General features: G+C 36.9%; 1 protein-coding gene across 7 annotated transcripts in view; it reads right to left on the bottom strand.

The window, feature by feature from the left end:
• Positions 1-21,630, bottom strand: part of NEDD4L (NEDD4 like E3 ubiquitin protein ligase) — a 453,729-nt gene that overhangs the window by 10,103 nt on the left and 421,996 nt on the right. For all 7 annotated transcript variants that reach the window (XM_078153241.1, XM_020994788.2, XM_020994798.2 and 4 more), the window contains 6 exons: positions 16,099-16,172; positions 15,237-15,297; positions 11,184-11,243; positions 8,872-8,979; positions 5,857-5,953; positions 5,042-5,114 (listed from right to left, as the gene is read on the bottom strand). In XM_078153241.1, the coding sequence (XP_078009367.1) occupies positions 5,042-5,114; positions 5,857-5,953; positions 8,872-8,979; positions 11,184-11,243; positions 15,237-15,297; positions 16,099-16,172 (473 nt within the window). The remainder of the gene's footprint in view (positions 1-5,041; positions 5,115-5,856; positions 5,954-8,871; positions 8,980-11,183; positions 11,244-15,236; positions 15,298-16,098; positions 16,173-21,630) is intronic.

The raw sequence follows: 21,630 nt of genomic DNA on the forward strand, positions 1-21,630 counted from the left end.
CTTGTGCATTATTAGAAATACAGTAAGGAAAATAAGCTTTAAACAGCTGGTTTTTATCTAGGAATTACTGCTATGAAGTAGTCAATGGACTATTTTTTTTTTTGCCATCTATGTTATAACACAAGAAGAGTTTTGAGCAAATATATCTACTCTGGGTCCAGATTAACAGCAAAGCTGGCCATCCCACCGGAGTAAAAAAACTAGCAGACTCATTGGTAACCACCAAACAGTTCCCAGTCTTATGTAACTTGCACCTGGTTTTAATTTGTGTTGTTAAAAAAATATTAGCTTTACTCATTCCTCTATCTAGAACTGGAAGGTACCTTAGGGATCATAGCCTGAGGCCCCAATCAATTAAGTGACTTGTCCAAGGTCACACAAGTAGTAGTAAGCAGAGTCAGCCTTCTAACTCAAGTCTGGTGACTCCCAAGCTCATTACTTTTTTTTATTGCCTTAGCTAACTTATCACCACGGGAATAAAAAAAAAGCTGGATCAGCTAGGTTATTACTTGACTGGGGTGAAACGAGGTATGTATACTTCAACGCTGCTGTTCCTATGAAAGCCAGGATGTAGGTCTGCTGGATATCTGCTAAAGATTGAAGCATAGTGCTCAAAGGTACTTCCAGAAATGGAAAAAAGGTGAGATATTCAAGGTTCTGAAAACTGAGGAGCTTTATATGAGCTTAATGGTCACATTGATCCTATTTGTCTTTTCACACTGAGGCTATTATTACTATAAAGCTGGGTTTGATTCTGATGACCCTTGGGGGCTGATCCAGATGCCTAAAAATTTTTTTAAATAATTTAACTTTAAAATTCTAAATAAATTTAAAATAAATTGCCGAGAAGCAATACCAGTTACTACTGCTCCACCTGACTTGGGGCAGGATGCTTTTAGGATTTGAAAGACAAGGCATTACCTGGAAAGCAACATTCCCCTCTTTTTGAAAGGGAGAGAGGACTTACATAAAAGCTAGACAACTCTGTTAAGGGAGTTCCTTTTTATTTTTACTTTTTTTTTTAAACAAATACAATTTCACAAGAACTTTCCTTCACTCTTTGGGTTTGGAACGTATGTTCATGCTGTGAAACCACATGAACCAAACCTTCAGACTCGGCTTAACTCTCTAGCTCAGCACAGGCAAACGAGAGCCAAGCAGGTCTCTAGGCATGGGGCAGCTTGGCTCACTCACAGTGTTTCAGAGAGATCATTCCACACTCTTTCTAAAGGATGAGAAAGCAAAGCCTGGCAATAAAACTAATGCCAGGAAGGGGAGACGTGATTAAGAAACTTTATGAAATTCAATTATAACCTGCTTTAGTAACATATTTACATTTGAATGGTGCTTTATACTTCTGTAAATACTTATAATATACAAGACTCTTCTTTCTCACCCTTATCTCCTCAGTGGGACCAATGTCATCCTCACCCATGTGACTGCATCTAGGATCTCAGACCCACCTGCAATTAACTCCCACGGTGAATCTCCTTCAGACTTAAATCCTTCTACACTACTCACATATGCTTCCTCTTAACTCTTCTGACACTACCTCATCATGGTCTGGACTTCCTTCTGTAAAACAGACTTGAACAAGCTGGGGAAAACCCACCATTCTACAAAGGATAATGAGAATACTGCCCAAGATCCTAGCCCCTGCCTTCTAACATTACCTATGCTCAAGTACTCAGGGCAAGCTCAGAGACTCCCTGTTTCCTCCACAGCCCCCAAAGTCAATAACAACATTGTTGCCTCTGTGAATCCAAGATCAGCTTCCTTTCATTAACCCCGCTCCCTCCCCAGGAGCACCAGCAATAGCTACCTCATGGGAACCAGTGCCTGCCTGGAACCCTCAACTCTAACCACACTGCCCCTGGTCAGAGTATTTTTGGAAAAGGTTGAATTCCAGAGAGGGGTTTTCTCTGGGGCTTAGAGGGATGGTATGGTTGGGGAAAGGGTAAGGAAGGGGCTATGTCCCACTCCCTTCCTGCTTGTCTAGCTCCCGACATCCTAGCTGAGAAGCAAAGAGTGACCACAGCAGCTTTATAAAGCATGGTTTGATTTCTTTTTTAAACATTATATTTTTTATCTTTTCTTTCGAATTCACTTTTTCCAATTAAAAAAATTCTTATTTTTGTCATATTTTGTTTTGATATTACCTTTATTTCTGTATATAGCCCTTCCCCCTTACCTATCAAGCCATCCCTTGTAACAAAGATTGAAAAGAAAAAAAAAACTCAGCATATCTGATAATACAGGTAACATTATACATCCATAGTTCCCCACCAACACATAAGTGGTACAGACATTTCCTGCAGTTTCTGAATCTTCTGCCAGGATACACAGGGCTAGCTCATGGGCTGTCTTTCAAAATTCTTATCAACATGCAGCAATTCTAAAGGTACTTCCTGGTCTTTCTAAGTACCCCTTTGGAACACCAACACCTGCCTCCCCTTGTAGCTACATTGATTGTGGGCTTGGAGCAATCTGAGGCAGAGGGGGACAAAATGAAGGCAACGTATTAGGGAGGTTTTACTCTGTCCCTTGACACAATGGATATGGAAGCAGCTGATGGTGGTCCCAAAGGGAGGTGCTTAGTAGAACCAGGAAATACCCTCAGGACTTGTGCGTGTTGATAGGTGGTTTGAGAGACAGTCAATGAGCTATCTCTGTGGTATTCTGCCAGTAGACGCAGGAACTGTAAGAAGCACACATCGTGAATATGTTGGGATGAGATTAGGATGTAGGCAGGACAGGTGTTTTCTGGAGAAGGAAATGGCAAACCACTCCAGTATCTTTGCCAAGAAAACCCCATGCAGGGCCACCAAGACTGACTGATAGAACAAGGGCAAGTATTCAGAAGGAGAGTGGCCACAGTGGTTCTACACTTGGGATTAGTGGCAGAGTGGAAGTCACCTGAGGAGAGCAGAATGTGGAGCTGAAGAGCCCAGGCAGCATCTTTTTGTCCAGCAAAAAGAAGTCAGAAGAGTGACTGTGTAAGGAGGTAAGGCCGTGACCCAGTTACTAATAATGTTCCACCTCAAACCAAACTCACATAGCTTATGTTAATACAGAGTGAGCTATGATGAACAGCTGTAAGATCAGATTCTGTTTAGTATAGTGTATTTGAATTATGGGTTTTTAGAGCTCCCTCCTGGGCTCTGTTTCTGCCAAAGATGGCCTGGAGGCATGGGGTGGTGCAGGGTGACTTGGACACTGGCCATCATGATAATCCTTCTCTAGCATTCCATCTTCTTTGCCAAATCAACCCTATGAGGTAGGTGTTATTATCATCCCCATTTTACAGCTGAAGAAACTGAGGAAAACAGAGGTTAAATGACTTTGCCCAAGGTCACACACACAGCTAGTAGTGTCTGAGGCCATATTTGAACTCAAGTTTTCCTGACTCTCGGGCCATCGTTCTATTAACTGTATCATCTAGTTGCCTTGAGGGAAGCTGTTTTCCTGTCACGGCCGGAGAGAAGCTGGAATAGATAGACAGGAAGAAGATGGAAAGGCTTCCTCTCTTTATGGAACTGTTTTAACCTATATTTGGTGAAGAGAATGAAGAGAATTCTCGAGAAGAGACTTTGCTTGGTATCTTGAGTGAACTGAACTGTGGAGCCAATTAATTAGCAATAAGGTGAAGTCATCTATAGTAACAGTAATAGCAGTGATTCCAGCTGTGATCTTTCTTAAAGGTAAAATATGACACAGAGTTATTTAACTACATTGTTAATAAAACACATATGAAATTAGGAGTTTTGTAGGGATATGAACAATTGTTTATGGGTTAAGAGATTTCTCCAGTTTATTAAATCATATATAACAAACCATGGTGGGGGGTAAGGGTCTGAGATAATTAATGAGAAAGAGGTTGATATATTATTAAATAGTAAGAAACAAACATATCCTTATATTAGCTTAGGGTTTGGGATAATGAGAATGAATATGATAATGAATCAACTAAGCAACAAGCAGGGAGGTCACACCATAACGTTGTTACACAGAGAAAGTCCCAGAGCACACTGGGTGAAATCCTCATAGAATATTTATGGCAGAACACGGACACGATCTGCAGAACATTTGCAAAGGATGGAGAGGCACAGATGGATTTCAACCATACCACTGGAGGGAGTATTCATATAAATGAAATGAAAGATCCATTTCAATATTAGGGTCTTATGCCACTTCCATGTCTTTAAGATTTGTGTGAAAAGACCAGCCATTGAACAGCCTCTCTTTTTCCTTTTTTTCCATGAACCAAATAATCTGAGTAAATTGGGTCAGGCATAACCTTCAGATCCTCCCCTTTTCTCAGTTATTTTGGTTACTAGGCATTCAGGATCTTCTTTGCCAACATAGGCCTTTTTCCTTCTATGGCATCTTCTCAGTTCAGAGACATTTGAGATGCCTTAAGGGACTGATGTCAAACTCAAATAGAAATGGATCCCTGTAGTCTATGATTTAGAAGACTGCAAATTATGGACTATAGCTTACATGTAAGGATGACGTCTATAGGAGTCATTCACCCGTCATCTGTATTGTGTGGTATTTTTATTGACTTTGTTAAACATTTCCCAATTATATCTTAAATTGGTTCTGGCACTGGGCTGTAGGGGAATTGAACACCTCTGTCTTAGGATACTAGAGGCCTGCTATTTTAGCATAGATTGCTTATGCCCACATGTTTTGCTGTCCGTTCACATACTGTTTTAAATTATACTGCCCTTTGTGGGACACGTTTCATATCCTAAGCCAAAAACTACTTGACAGCAGGAAATATCTGTTGTTTTCTTTCTATGGCATCTAGTACAGTAGGACAAACCATTAAGTGCTTAGAATGCTCTGTGATGATGAAGATGATGGTAAAGAGTATTTTTGACATGGTTGTAGTCAGTCAGGCCTTCTACCAACTTGGTTCCATTTGATATTAACATAAGTGAAAATTATCTATTTTATTTTGTGCTTAAAGTATGCTGACTGTATGTGTATTCATCTATGATATAACTCATTTTTTTGGGTCCCCTTCCTCACTTACCATGTATGAGCTCTGGGCAATTTCTCAGGGCTTCCCCATTGCTCTATTGTAAACAGCTGAGGACCATTTGAACCTAGATTAAAGAAGAAAATACAATTTAACATGCATTAGTGATAGTAGAATTGATCTGAAAAGTGAAAAATGCATGAGAAGGAAAGAACAGGGGAGAAAATGAGTCTACTTAGAGTCATGGTAAAAAACAAACAAACAATAAGAGGGTTATGGCCTCCAGACCTATTCCTTAGATTGCCTCTTTGTTTGCAATATGCTATTTAATGTCTGGTTAAACAAAATCCTTATATAAATTCACAACCAAAAATTTATATTATTTTCAGTGTGGAGTTTTCCCAAAGTCTCATAAGCAGGCACAAATGGTCCTGATACCTTTAAGTTGGAAGTGAGTACTTTAAATTAAACACTACTTCATAAAAATAAATGTAATAAAATCCTCACCGTGTGCAATAGATAGAGCTTTGCTTATTTATGATTTTAATACATTGTAAACAATGAAGAACTCAATCTCCCACATGAGAGGTTCTTAAGTCTTATTATTCTGTTTCTTTTCATTAATAACAAAACCAAGGCACTATACATGACGGCATGAATTATTAGGTTAAAATGTATGAAGACCTCTATTTAACGAAATTCATTTACATGAGACCTACACAAAGTGAATTTCTGAGAACACAGAAAATATTAAGCTTGATTAAGAAGTCTAGAGGAGGCATCATCTACCCTTAGGCAGCTCCATCTTGGAAAACACATTGGCCTGGGTTTTCAGGAAGAGTTTTCGCCCCATGCATTCTCTCGCTTACCATAAAGCTCAGCAAATCCATTCATAGGCACTCGGGATGTCCCCGTAACAAACTGCAGTAACCGGATACGCTTCTCAGCATCCATCAATAACACGGCCTATAACAGAGACATACGGTCATTATGTCTCCTATGCAGTACTGCAGCACTTGCTGCTGTAACACAGACATTCAAAAAATCATTTTATTTATACTGTAATATAAGACCTAGACAGTCGAGTCTGAAAATTGAGTCATATTTTTGAATGTCGCCATGATACCAGCCTTTCTAATCTTAGAAAGAGATCAAATATTCACAATGTCTCTTTTGTCTGCCAATATGTCAAAATGCATTATATAAAAAGCTAACATCGATGGTGTCATCACCCTTATGATTCTGCCTATAAGGCATGGAGATCCCCCCACCCCAAGGTCAAGTACAAACATAAGATATTACATAAATTTTACTAGCAACAGAAACTCAAGGTACAAACCTGGGTTTCCTATTTGAGAAACCTCTAATCAAAGGGTCCTTAAACTTTGTGTGTCCTGTGCCCCTTCGGCTGTCTATTGAAGCCTATGGACCCCTTCTCAAAATAATATTTTTACATACATAAAATAAGATATATGGAATAAAAGAAACCAATTCTATTGAAATCATCATCAAAATATGAAAACAAAAAAGTTCAAAGACCTCAGGTTAAGAACCCCTGCTCTAATCAATGGTTACAAAAATGAAAGGAATGACATTCTTTAAAATCTGACCATCCTCAGTCAATCAACATTTATTCTCAAGACCTGACTATGGGCTAGGCTTTGTGCTAGTTAGCTGAGAATATAAAGACAAAAGCAAAACAACCCCTGTCCTCAAGGAGCTTACATTCTAATAGGGAAGGCAAAACACACCTAAACAGATATGTATAATATACTGACAAAGCAGATATAAGGTAACAGATGGAGAGTATTATCAGTGTGGGATCCAAGAAAGCTCCTGTAAAATGCAGTGTTTGAGCTTCTAAATGCTGAGGGAAACCAGGGATTCCAAGAGGTGGAGGTCTGAAAGAAAGGGCATTTCAGGTATCAAAGAGCAAAGTTAGGGAGATGGGAGAATGGTGGTGGTGGTGGTGGTGGGGTCATCACATATCAAGGATAACAATGAGGTGAGAATGATTGGACTAGAGTATATAGAGGTGTAATAAGTATAATATAGTGTGTAATAGAGTATAATGGCAGCTAGGTGGCGCCATAGTGCACAGAGGGCTGGGCCTGGAATCAGGAACACTCATTTCACTGAGTTCAAATCTGGCCTCAGACACGTGAAAGCTGTGTGACCCTGGGCAAGACACTTAACCTCGTTTGCCTCAGTTTCCTCATCTGTAAAATGAGCTGGAGAAGGAAATGGCAAACAATTCCAGTATCTCTGCCAAGAAAACTCCAAATGGGGTCACGAAGAGTTGGACACAACTGAAAAATGACTGAACAAAACAACAGAGCATAAAAAAATGTAATAAGATAAAACGAAGCTGTAAAGATAGGATGGGGCCAGGCTTTGAAGAGCATTAAATGCCAAATAGTGGAGTTTACAACTTAATCCTATAGGTAAGAAGGAGACACCAGAGTTTATCAAGTAGGAGAGTGACATGATCAAATTTGCACTTTAAGAAAATCCCTTGGGGGGGCAACTAGGTGGTGTAGTGGATAGAGCACCGGTTCTGGATTCAGGAGGACTTCAGTTCAAATCTGGCCTCAAACACATAACACTTACTAGCTGTGTGACCCTGGGCAAGTCATTTAACCCCACTGCCTAGCCAAAAAAAAAAAAAGACAGAAAATCCTCTGGGGCAGTTAGGTGGTACAGTGGATAGAGCTCTGGCCTTGGAGTCAGAAGGACCCCAGTTCAAATCTGACCTCAGACACTTGATACTAGCTGTGTGACCCTGGGCAAGTCGCTTAACCCCAATTGACTCACCAAAAAAAAAAAAAAAGGAAAGAAAGAAAGAAAGAAAATCCCTTCAATGGCTATGTCAAGGGTAATTTGGAGTAGAGAGAGACTATGCAAAAGAAGATGAGGGCTTGGATGGCTGTTGTGTGAGTGGAGAGAACAGAGCCTATGAGAGATATTAGAGAGAGACAAACATTTGTTGGAATACTGCTCTCTTCATCGTGCATGCTACTAATGCTAAGTTGGGTCAAAATACAAAGAATAATATAGGAAATGAAATCTTTATACTTCTGGTTTATCAAAAGAGTAGGAAAAGAAAGGAAAGGAAAATTCTTTATACTTAAACTATGGTTATACCATCATCTAATCACAAGACTGGGATTTCAAGTAGTTTCTCTGCAATCCATACCCTCTATGTCTCCTTTGGTATTCAACATGCAGCCTTTTGTTGACTACACTTTTGAAATCTTTCCAGCTTCTCCCCATTCCAAATAGATAATGGCACTAGGCTAATTAAGTCTTATTTCACATTACTCATTCCTGGAGCAATATAATCCCAGAATATTTGCAGAATTCCTTAGAAAATTAGGGATAGATTCTTTAAAAAGAATGGTATTTCAGAAAAGGATAAATTTTTTTTCCAATCTCAGTTATAAGACAATGGGAGAGGATACATTTGTCACAGTATTGATGGACAACATAAATAGTTTTGAAGATGTGCTCGTATGTTATTTAGGCAAGTCAACTTTTCCTTAATCTATATTCCCTAGTATTAAAAGAGAATGCTTTATAGTCTTACCATTAAGGATCATCCTTTAAATTTCTTTCTTATTACTTTTCCATTAATTAAAGGAATGATAAAAATTAATTCCTTCCATTAAGTACCACTCTAACTACTTTTTGCTCTGCATTGATAATAAGCCAAAGAATTTTTCCTAATCTTCAAATATAAATACTAAAATGAAAACAGCATAAGGCATAGCAGGAAGTACTCCTACTAGAGATAAATATAATCTACATACAGAAAAGACAGAACAGTCAGTACAACAGCTGGCCTTAGAACAACAATGTGGCCACAGTGTGGGACAGGGGCTTACCTTCCAGAACCACTGAATGACAGGGTGATTTGGGCAGTAGCCGTTCTTGTAAATAGCATGTTGTCTCCAGTCATTAACATCAACATCTCCAAGGCCGCACATCAGCAGCTATTTAGAAAAATCAATTCAGGTTTAAATGTGGAAGGTCTGAAAACTGAAAATCACACTGATGATTCAACCTACTCTCATCACCATTATTATTATAAAAATGGTTGCTGTTTTTTTTTTAAATAAAAACATCCATAACCCAATTCATCACCTTTCATAAAAGCAAATGGAATAAAGTTCCCATCTACATCTGCTGTAACAAACAAAAGAGATGACAATTTGAATCACACAAAAGGTGCTGTGGCTTTAGTGAAAAGAGGGCTAGCCTTAGAGTCAGGAGGACCTGGGTTCAAGTCCCACCTGTGACATATACTGGTTGTGTAGCCCTGGGCCAGCCAGTGAGATTCTCATTTCCAGGCACTCTCTCAGACTACAGGTGGCAGAGAAGGTATTGACTTGGTAGAAGAAATTCCTTACTGGGAATGCTCTAAATTGATAAAATCATATTTGGTTAAAGAAAAAGGGGACAGACTTCCAGTTTTTGTGTGTAACTAGGAAATCTATTAAATCTCCATCCTGCTCTTCCCCAAACACTTTAAAGATTTGAAAAATACATCACATTAACTTTTTGGGGCTTTTACTTACTAAACAAGTGTACTAAATTGTATTGATGTTCAATATTGTCATTAATAAAAAATAAAATCAATAAAGTATCTGATTTGTTAGACAAAATCGGAAGCTTTATAAAGTTGGCTCCCTTCCACATAGCTACCATCCCCACTTACTTGCCCATTCCAGGTTTCCATTATTAATGAGGCTTTCATTATTGTACTTCTCACCATCTTGCTTCACTGCCATTATCCCAACCCGATCTCCTCTTAGAAGCTGGAATCTCACCCAGTGAACAGGTACTTTTACCAATATTTGATCACTGGCCATAGGAAATGATTCCCAATTCGTGGCTGCTCAAAATCATATAATCCTCCATCTTATTTAAAACTCAGAGACTACAGATAATTAGAATAGGTCATGCATTGCATTCAACTCATTAGCTTCAAGCACATCCATGAACAAGGCTTTTATGTTAATTAGTCATTTATTAATATTGTTGTTTGTTTTTATTAGTTGTGACTTACACATTTAGGCTAGGTTTTTTTTAATTGTGTAAACCTGTTACCAGAGAAGATGTTCTCTTAGAATTCTATTTGACATAAGTGTAGAAGCAGCATGGTGTCATGAAAACTGGGACAATAGGGTCTGTGCCTTGAGTGATAATCGCTGTTCTGCTTTTTACTAATAATGTGGCTTTGTACAAGTCACAATTCCAGCTTCCATATGCTTCGGTTTCCTTATATATAAAATTAAGGAGTTGAATCAGATTATTTCTAAACTCCCTTCCAGCTCATAAATTGCATTGACAGTTTCCACTGTTTAAGGAAAGGACCTCAACTGAGATGTGCTCGAATCTAATGTCTCTTATTTATCCTTAACTAAAAGGCAAAAATAGGCTATCCCTCCCTCCCCCAAATTTCTGGATTCTAATCTTGACTTGACTAGTGAATTTCTCAAAAGACTCTTTTAACACATAAAGAAGGGATAATGGTTTTCATTGACTTTGGATTTTCATATTAGCTCTCCAGTATGAAGATGTTGAAAAGGATAATGAAGTCATCTCCTACTTTTTCTACTTCACTGTTCATTGAATGATTTAGGGGAAGGATGCTTTAAAAAGATATGTGTATAGCTAATATCTGATACAGATCGTTAGCACTGTAGTTTTGCCTGCCTATTCATGTAGCTGTTTACCACAACTGAGCTGCCACAGACAATGAAGAAGGAATCCCAACTCAACAGTGTGGTAGTAGAGTCCACATGGAGAATCTACGTCAGGGCTGGGCCTTCCTATGGGTTCCTTGGAACAGCTGGGGGAAGTAGTTGGGAATGTTGCTTCTGGATATGGTATGCATCTGTATTACTTCTCAGGGCCATGATGAAACCCAGAATAGTAGATTTCTTGGGATTCAAATCACTTATATTAACATTCATTTCTAACTGATATTGCTAAATGAGAGCTAACTGATTAGTTGCCATGACTCAGCTCATTTTCCCCAAACTAATAAAACCTATGCACAGCATAATTCACTTTTCCTTTCTTTGTAGAACATTATGAACTAGAGCAAAGAAAGATGTGTAACTGGTAGAAAAATGAAGAACCTTCTGATACACTTTTCAAAAAATTATAAAGGATTTAAAAGGCAACAAACCTCTAACTCGTTTTCATCAAAAATTTTAATCAAATCAATAGGAAGCAATTCTGTGAATCCCTAAAGGAAAAAAGAAAAATCAATAAATAATCCTGAGTTTAAAGGAAACATGATTTTTGTTCTTAACAAAATAAAAATTATTTTTAAAGGTTAGTTATTTATTTGTAGGTGATAGCATTTGTGTAATTCCAATTGCAAAATGTTATCCATTTTCCCCTCCCAAATATAAGTAATGAAAAACCTTGATTTTAGAATGGTTTAATTACTTAGTGTACCTTAAATTGGGTGACTGCAAGTATGTGGATTCTAAAACATATCCACGATACATTCAAGTGAGTCAATAAGTCCTAAAAATAAACAGGCCCACAGATGATGAATAGAATATCTTAAAATAACACATATTCCATGTATAACCAAGACAAACAAAATAAGGCAGTCATGTAGTATAGAAGAAAAAGTAACAGACAAGGAAAATCAGGAGAATCTGGCCCCTGACCATCTCACTAGCTGTGAGTTAATTCTCTTAGCCTCTCCGAGCCTCAGTTTCCAAAAACTAAAGATTGGATCTAAAATATGAATTTTGAAATTTTATGATATTAAATCTCTGAATTTCTTGGGAGTTTCTACCCATGGTCAGGGCTTTATTCCTTATTATATCTAGGGATAAACTTTAATTATTTTCAGGCACCTTGCCAAGAAGAACCAGAAGAATTTTCTAATTAGTTTAAAATGAATTAAAATTTGGATTTTTTTTTACTGTTGTGTACTTTAGATTTCCAATAGCTAATAAATTTTATAAAGCCTTAAAAAACATTTCAATTTGAGATGTTTTTTGTATGTCACAGACCCTTTTGTCAGCTTGATAAAGTCTACTTACCCATTCTCAGTATGTTTTTAAATAGATAAAATCAAATACATAGGATTATGAAGTAAGCCAATTAAACTGAAGTTACCAAAATATTTTTATAAAAACCCCTGATTTAGATCAAGATCTCACATACATATCATAATAAGCTCCAAAGAAATACATCTCTTATTTAAAAGGTCACATAATTAAAACATGGAGAAACAAGAAGAAAAAACTTTGTACAGTTATGAATTAGGGAAGAGTTCATGACAGATGTGGGATAAAGAGAAGCATAGAAGATATAAAGGACAATTTTTGATCATGTAAAATTGGAAAGTTTTTGCACAAACAAAAATGCAGTTAATATTAAAAAGGAAAAAAGTTAACTGGAAAAGTATTTGCAATAAGCTTCTCCAGTAAAGGTCTGATGTTCAAGATATGTAAATAACTGATTCCAAAATAAAAATTGTAGCCATTCCCTAATAGTCAAAGAATAAAACAGATAGTTTTTCCTTTTCTCTTCAAAACATTTATTTTTATTTATTTTTGTCATTTAAAAAATTTTTTTGAGTTCCATATGCTCTCTCTGCCTCCTGTCCCTTGCCTACCCATTTGAGAAGGTAAACAATATAATCTCAATTATACATATGAAATCATGCAAAATATATTTCCATATTAGCCATGGAGCAAAAAAAAAAAGGGAAGAAAAATAAAGTGAAAAAATTAAACTTCAATTTACACTCAGAATTCATCAGTTCTCTCTCTGGAGGTGAATAGTATTTTTCATTATGGGTCCCTTGGAATTGTCATGGATCATAGTCTTGATCGGAGTAGATAAGTCATAGTTGATCGTCATTATAATATTGCTGTTATATGTATAATGATCTCCTGGTTCTTCACCAATTTATATAGGTCTTTCAGTTTTTTCTGAAACCATCTTGTTCATCATTTCTTATAGCACAATAGTATTCCATCACAATTATATATCACAACTTGTTCAGTCATTTCCCAATTAGCGGGCATCCCCTCATTTTTACCACAAAGAGGTGCTATAAATATTTTTGTACATAGGTCCCTTTCCCTTGAATTTGATCTCTTTGGGATGCAGACCTAGTAGTGGTATTGCTAGGTCAAAGGGTAAACACAGTGAATAGGTAGTTTTCAAAGGAAGAAATCCAAGCCTATCAACAGTTATATGAAAAATGCTCCAAATCAAGAATAATTAAAGAAATTAAATTAAAACAACCCTGAGGTTATACCTCATACTTATCAGATTTGCCAAGATGACAAAAAGGGAAAATAAGATGACAGTTGTTAGAGACATGCAGGAAGACATCTGCACTGATAAACAATTGCTGGTATACTGGTCTAGCCAATCTGGAAAGCAGCTTGCAACTGTATTCTATACTGTGCACACCCTCTGCCCCAGAAATACCATTACTTGGCCTATACCCCTAAAGTATTCAAAGAAAAAGGAAAAGGATCCATATATACAAAAAAATTTATAGGGGCAGCTAAGTGGCACAGTGGATAGAGCACTGGCCCTAGAGTCAGGAGGACCTGAGTTCAAATCTGGTTTCAGATACATAACACTTACTAGCTGTGTGACCCTGGGTAGGTCACTTAACCCCATTGCCTAACAAAAACAAAAAACAAAAACAAAACAACAACAACAAAAAATTTACAGCGGCTCTTTTCAGTGTAGCAAAGAACCGGAAACAAAAGAGGTATCCATCAATTGGCAAATAGCTAAACAAATTGTGGTATATGAATATAATGGAACATTAGTTATGAAATTATGAAAAAGATAGTTTCAGAGATGTATGAACTGACGCAGAATGGTGTAAGCAGAACCAGGAAAATAATATATACAGTGATCACAACACTGTAAAGATGAATAACTTAGAAAGAATTAAAAACTCTAATCATTGCAAGGATCAAACATGAAGCATACTACTAAAACACGCATCCTGACAGAAGGATGAAAGACTCATGGTGTAAAATGAAGCATACCTTTTTGGACATGGCAAATGTGTGGGTTTGTTTTGCTTGACTATGTTTATTTGTTACAAAGATTAGATTTTCTTTTTTTCCCCCCATGGTGGAGGGGGAGCGAAGATTTGAGGGACAAAGTGAGCTAGTATTAGCATTTCTCTCTGCCCCCAAAAAGAAGAAAATTAAGAAAAATACTCTTTGAAGCATTTCTTTAAGCAATGCATAGAAGAAAACAGAGAAAAAGAGAAAACCTTTAAGAGTAACATGTTGAATTTATTTACATTAAAAAAAAATTTATATAAAACAGAGATTTATTATTTCACAAATAATCTTTTTCTGTTATAGTATGTGGAAATATTCATGGGGGTGGTATTTGTCAAATTCAGAATTTAAAAAAATAGGCCTTCCCTCCTCCCTTTGATTCTCATATCCCCCGGTCCCTGAGACAGGTTTAGGATTGTATTTCCTCAGCACATGATAGGGTCATGAAAGAATGGAAAAATTGATTAACCGATTGAGATGGATGAAAGCTTAGTGGATACAACAATAAAAACAATGCAGCCAAAAGGATAATGATATGATGTTTTACTATAATAAAGAGTGATTTATTGTGCAGGGGATGTAGAAATTAATAAGACTACTATAGAAGAAAGCTGAGAGTTGGGGAGAAATATATAGCAGAAGTTAATACTCAGAGTGACAATGGAATCATTGAAAATGTCATTTAGGACATTTGCTCCTTAACTTCAAAGTTGTACAGAACACATCACTTTCGAGAAGAATCTAGAAATGGCGGGCTTTTGTCCCACATTGGCTTAAACTTCTAGACTTTAGTAAAAAGACTGGACAAGCTTTAGGGGCATTATTATGTAAATATTCTCACTGAAAAGGCACGAAAGTAATATAAAAAAGATGAGAGAAACAGAATACAGCAACATTTCCATAAAAAGGGAACTAACCTAGAGGTTTTCAGGTGCCTTGCTCCTATTGCTCATTATCATATCTTCCTTGTAGACACAGAAAAGGCTGTATAAACTGCATAATTCTGAAGGATCTATCCTGTATCTTTCCCACTCCTGACCCAGCTTTGAGGTTATTGATCAATTCCATCATATCAACCAAATTTGGAGTGGGGCTGATTGTGGAGGGAAGTCCTCCCTCTACTATGACTAAGGAGACTTGAGCAACAAATGATAGCCAACACAACTTACCTCCAAAAAGGCATTCATTTGTTTTTGGACTCTGTTGACGAATCTCCACTGGATGACTAAGCTAATATAAGGAAGATGAGATAATATTAAAAACAAATCTTCACCATCATTCTTTTCTATTTATTAATTTATAACTTCATTAATTCCTTATTAATTAGTGAAATTAATATAAAACCCAAAAATGACAGAAGAAGAAGGGCCTTCTACTTGGTACAAGGGTTTTCATGTACTTTCCAATATATAATTACGGAATCTGGCAATAGCATTACATTGCAGAAATAGAACTGCCAGGAATTGACACCTAATTGGATATGAGGGCAGGAGAGAAGGTGTGGATTCAAAGATGACTTTGAGTTTTTGAGCCTGGGTGGCTGAGAGGATGTGAGCACCCTCAATAAAAATAGCTAGTTTAAAAAAAAAAGTAGAGCTAGAAGGGTACAGTACATTATGTTGACCACTTTCTTATGTGATTCTTATCTAATTGGAAAAATCAAACTTTAAGCTATGGCATTAGAACCCTATTATGTAAGAGTTACTCTCTCTGTCCTGGTCTCTGAAGTTCAGAGACCCCAAACTGGCTGTGTAAATGTTCCAGGGAAGTACCACATGTTCCAGTAACCAACAATTTACCCTCCAGTGCCTCACTGGACAAAAACATCATGGCTATTTAGTTCATAGTGAAGCAAGTAAATAACAAAATTCAAATTAGAAAAAAAAATTGCAATTCTGATCTTGGGGTTGATCTCAAGGAAAAAAAAATCTTGTCATCGAACAAGAAGCAATAAAACTCATGTCTGTAGCATACATCAAATTTGTTATTATGGCTAATTTAAGAAAGGCTGTAAAATAGAAGAATACATACTCAATATATTCCCTTTTGTTTTCATTTGTCACCATGATTTCTGACCCATTGGGCTTCAGGTCCACTTGGTATGTCTGTATTTTCAAAGACAAACAAAAGATCATCAGGAAACTACATTGCATATTTTCTTAATGATTTTTTTTTAAACAGGGTTCTCTTATGTTCTGAATACCTATTAATTAACATGGAATGTGCTAGAATGTTTAATGAGGTTTTCAGATGGGACTCCAAAGATACTTCATACCTAAAGATGTCATCATTGAAGGCAAATTATCTTATGATTATTTATGAGTCTGAATAATATCCCATACATCATTATCGAATGAGAAGAGGAGGTTGCTGCAGCAACTCCCAGCTCCTAAGCACACAGCAAAGGAATTCACTCTGCTGAACAAAGGGGAATCCATTATGTACTGCAGGAACACAGAAAGCCAAGTGTCAATATAAAAACCACTTCTGGCTCTACAGAATCACACCTGGAATTCACGTTCTTGTAAATAAGCAGGTTAGTTGCCAGTTTAGTTCACATAGCCACATATGCTGGTCTACTTGCTCTTCCTCACATATGACACAAGAATTCCTATCCGTGTGCCTTTCCACTGGTAGTCTCCCATGGCTGGAATGATCTTCCACTTCACCTTTGACTTTGGCTTCCTCCGAGATTCATTATAAGAAGTTCGGCCTGCACAACAGGCCTGTCCTGGTCCTCCCTTCTTCCCAGTTGCTATTGCCTTCTCCTCTGAGATTACCACTCATTTATAGTAATATATTACACACACACACACACACACATATACACATATGTATACATACACACAGATGTATAATATGTATATACACAAATATCTTATATGTACTGAGTAACTTACATGTTGTTTCTCTCATTTGAATGGGAGCATCTTGAGGGCAAGGACTATTTTTTGCCTTTTCTTTGCATATCCATAACTTAGCACAGTGCCTGGCACACTGAAAACACTTACTAAATGCTTGGTGACTGAAGGACTAATGTGCGCAGAGAGGTAAAATGATTTTCCCAAAATCAGTCAGTATATGTCAGAGTTGAGATTTGAAAGCAGGTTATCCTGACTCAGAAACTGACTCTTGAATCACTGTACCATTCCACCCCTCAGATCACTCTATTTTCAAAGTTTTAATGACTACTTTCATTTGTATGACATTTCTTATGATGTATCTCATTTTAATGTAGCTGAATAATTATTCGCTTTATTATCGTGCCTCATATGGTCTTTAGTCTGGAGTTTTTAGTTTCATACTAATGAGTGTCTTGTTTTTTGTGTTTTGTGCATGAGATAATTCCCCATGCTTGGAAATGAGAGACTTTTCAGATGCCTCAATTTTCTCAGTGAAAAAACCTTTAATCGGGTCTCTGAAAGGAGCAGCCCCAGGTTCTGTCAGATGAGAAGGAAAGCAAATCAGGTAATAAAGGCAACATCTGCATCTTGATTACATGGAGAAAGAGCCAACAACCAAATGTGTCATGTTCTTACATTTCCAAATGGGGAAGGGAAGGAATCAGAAAGACAGCTTGCAGACATCCCTAGTCATTATGGGAAGAGCATTTGCCTCACTTATATTAGTGAAATGACTTACAAATCCTTAATAGCAACTAATTAACTTTTCTTTATAGAAGGAAAATGTAAACTTCCATCTTGGTTAGACTAATTTTAAACATACAATCAACATGTTTGTTGAGGTGTGAAGAGGGGACAGAAAAGTTGCTAATTCTTTATGGCCTTCAAAACAAAAATAACAATTTTTCAATGGGTAGAAAGAGATGTAGCAGGAAAAGAATGGGATTTTAAACTCACTTCAAAGGGGCAGCTAGGTGGTGCAGTAAATAGAGCTCTGGCCTTGGAGTCAGGAGGACCTGAGTTCAAATCTGGCCTCAGACACATGACACTTACTAGTTGTGTGATCCTGGGCAAGTCACTTAACCCCGACTGCCTCACAAAAAACAAAACAAAACAAAGCAAAACTCACTTCATACCAAGCTTGTTACGTTATGCTTGGAGATTATCTCATCTTTTCTTCCTATCTCCCCTTCATAGGACTTATCTGTAAAGTCATGATAGTCAAATGTTCTCTTATAAGTGGACGGAGTTTGAGTTTTTCTTGCTACTTGGTATTCCTGTCATTCATACAAAGCATGAAATATCTGATGCGTGTATTTGGGGTTTCATATTATTATTTTTCTCTTATTTTTACTTTTGTCGCCCAAGAAAGTTATATTTTCAGGAAGACTACCAAATTACACTTACAGGTGCCCAGAAGTAAAGCTCGTCCAATGAACAGGTTCAGTTAAAGGTACCAACATTACTGAAGATCAAATTATTTATTCTTCTTGCACTGAATGTGGTTTCTATTCCATTAATTCACTTTAAAATTAAGTTAAACATTATCATCAGGATATCCTTGCACACTAGTTATTTCTACCTTTTTTTTTCTCTGAAGACCACATCTAAACTCAGAAAAGTTAAAAATGACTTCTTTGAGGGCATATGATAAATATGCCAGAGGCAAGGTCAAAATAGTTTCTGATTCACAACCCAATGTTCTGTCTTTTTACACTACACTCAAGTTACTGGGTACCTATTTGTCTATAGTCGCTTGAGTTTTATCATGGTCAAGTAGCCAAAAAGCCTGCCTACTTAATTGGAAAGAAAGCTGCAAGGATCCCAAGGTTCTATCCTGCTTAAGTATGCAGGTCTCAGGAGTTGTCCTTAGCCCTTTATAAGCACACTCATATTTTTCTACCTGGAAGTGATGGTCCTGTTTAGATACTTAGATAATTTACACTCTTATTCAAAGGCTTTTTCCCTTCTTGTTGCCTATATGGTCTTTATGTCTATCTCCTATAAATTCCTTTTCTCAGTCTTAGTTTTTAAGGTAACAGATGGTATAGACCTTGTCATTGCTGACTGGCATGGTACAATTAACATACAAACAGTCTATTTTGTGAATATTTTTTAATGGTCATAAAAAGAAGTCCACTTCTAAAGGCTCAAAAAGAAACAGAGATGGACAAAAATAGATTAACATCTTATCTCCTTTCCCCTTTGTTTCCTGGACTATAGTTAATACCTTCCTTTAGAGAGAGGATGACATACATCAGTGAAATGGGTTTTAAACGCTATGACCCATATCTAAGACATAGGTGAATTTACTCTCATTTAAGGAATGTAGGAAAAGTAGAAACTGTCTCTGACATCTTAAGCATCCTCAGGTTTGCGAAAATGAACTCTTCCTGCCTTGTATAAGCCATAAATCACTATGTCAGAAGTTAGGAAACAAGTGCAAAGGCTGTGTTATCTTATTGGAATTGAGAAGAAAGGTTGAAATCTGTGCTTCAGGTAGCCAACCGGCCTTAAAGGCACCATATTTCAGTATCCCTTACACTCAAAATAGCCACTATGTTCTTAATTCTAGCTAGTTAGAACAGAGCTGGATACATAAATGCTGTTATGAATGAGTAGCGTTTTTTTCTCCTCACTGGTAAAAATAACATTAGTTTTAGGTGTTCCTTGGATCACTGGAAGCCCCACTGAATTCTGGTCCATTTGGATTACTATGTTTGACTGGGTACTATATATTTTTTCTTCGACAATACACTGATCCGCCAGCACTCAAATGCCTAAGGATGCTGCCTGAATGAAATTGAGAGTACGTATCATTTCACGTTTATAATTTATAATACAGTTTACCTATAAGCTTATATATTGTTCACAGAAAAGAAATAATATATGTTGTTGTTCAGTTGTGTCTGACTTTTTGTGATCCCACTTGGGGTTTTCTTGGCAAAGACACTAGAGTTGTTTGCCATTTCCCTCTCCAGCTCATTTTACAGTAGAGGAAATTGAGGCAAAAAGCGGTTAAGTGACTTGCCCAGGATCATATAGTTAGTGAATGTCAGAGGCCAGATTTGGACTCAAGAAAATGAGTCTTCCTGATTACAGGCCCAGCGCTCCATCCACTGTGCCACCTACCTGCCCCTGAAAAGAAATAGGTACATTTTATCATTAACAGCTCAGTGCCAACATCACCATTGTATTTGACCTGAGTTTTTGTTTAACCTCATATTTTATGAGAAACACTAACAGATTAGAAAGCCTCCAGAAAGGATGAAGAGCTCAGAAACGATCTCATATTGGTAATGTTTAGCATGAAGAAGGGACGGTTAAAAGGAAGACATGACAGATGCCTTCAAAAAGTTAGAGGGGTGTCACGTGGAAAGGGGAGCAGACTTACAGCACAATGAAGTAGGCAAATGGGGGAAAGCTTGAAGAAGGCAAATATTAGCTAAAAATAAGAAAGGCTCTTTTAAAAAGCCAGAGCAATCCAGCAACAGCAAGGACTCTTCATTCTTGGAGGCATAAGTAGAATCTGGATGACAACAATGATGTTTTCAAACAATGTTTCTTGCATTGGTTAGAAAGCTAGACTGAAAGATTTCTTAGTTACCTTTCAACTCTATTATTCTAAGATTCTACCAAATTAAATTTACATAATGTTTTTAACTTTTGGAAGTGCTTTCTTATCTATTTTCACATTTGAAATTCAAAACCCTCCAAGTGATAGATAGGACTGGATTATCCTTATTTTACAGCTGAAGAAACTGATACTTGGAAGGATTAAGTGGCTTACTTGAGATCACAGAAATAGTGGGAGAGTTGGAATGAGAAGCCAGGTTTCCTTGCAAAATCTATCTTACATGCTCCTTAATTTTTAGGGCTCAGTCACACATTAGATCTGGGTAAGCTGAATGACCTTCTGATGGACAGTAGTGTTTCTATGGATTGAGGGTCCTAGGATATGACTCTTAACATTTCTTTTTTTTTTTAAATAATATTTTAATTTCTCCCCAATTACAAGTAAAAACAATTTTTAACATTTGTGGTCTTTTTTTTTTTTAAGTTTTGAGTTCCAAATTCTATTCCTCCCTTCTTCCCCACTCCTCACTCCCAAGACAGTAAGCAATCTGATATAGGTTATACATGTGCAATCATGTAAAACATTTCCATATTAGTTCATTGTGTGACTCAACATTTTTTTTTTCAATTCTTAACATCCCTAATGTTCTTATTAAGAGGAGAAGAGAATATGTGTCACAGGAGAAAGAGTGAAATGAATATTTCTGGTATTCCCAAGGTAGTAAAAAAAAATGAGTAAGTCTAAAATGAAGGTGAAGTTTCAAAAGAGAAGGATATTAAGGAATTTCAAAGAAACTCTAGGTGAAAACACTTGCCACAATTTGTTCTTCCTTTTTATTTTATTTTTTTAATTTGTTTTTTTAAGATTCATTAATTTATTTTTAATTTTCAACACTTACTTCCACAAGATTTTGAGTTCCAAATTTTCTCCCCATCCTCCAACCCCAAGACAGCATGTATTCTGAATATTCTTTCCCCTAATCTGCCCTCCCATCTATCTCTACTTCATTCTCTTATGCCCTTCTTCTACAATTTTCCCGTAGAGCAGGATAGATTTCTATACCCCTTTCCTGTATTTCTTATT

Source organism: Phascolarctos cinereus, unplaced genomic scaffold (genome assembly GCF_003287225.1).
Source record: "Phascolarctos cinereus isolate Bilbo 61053 unplaced genomic scaffold, phaCin_HiC Scaffold_4;HRSCAF=312, whole genome shotgun sequence".
NCBI lineage: Eukaryota > Metazoa > Chordata > Mammalia > Diprotodontia > Phascolarctidae > Phascolarctos > Phascolarctos cinereus.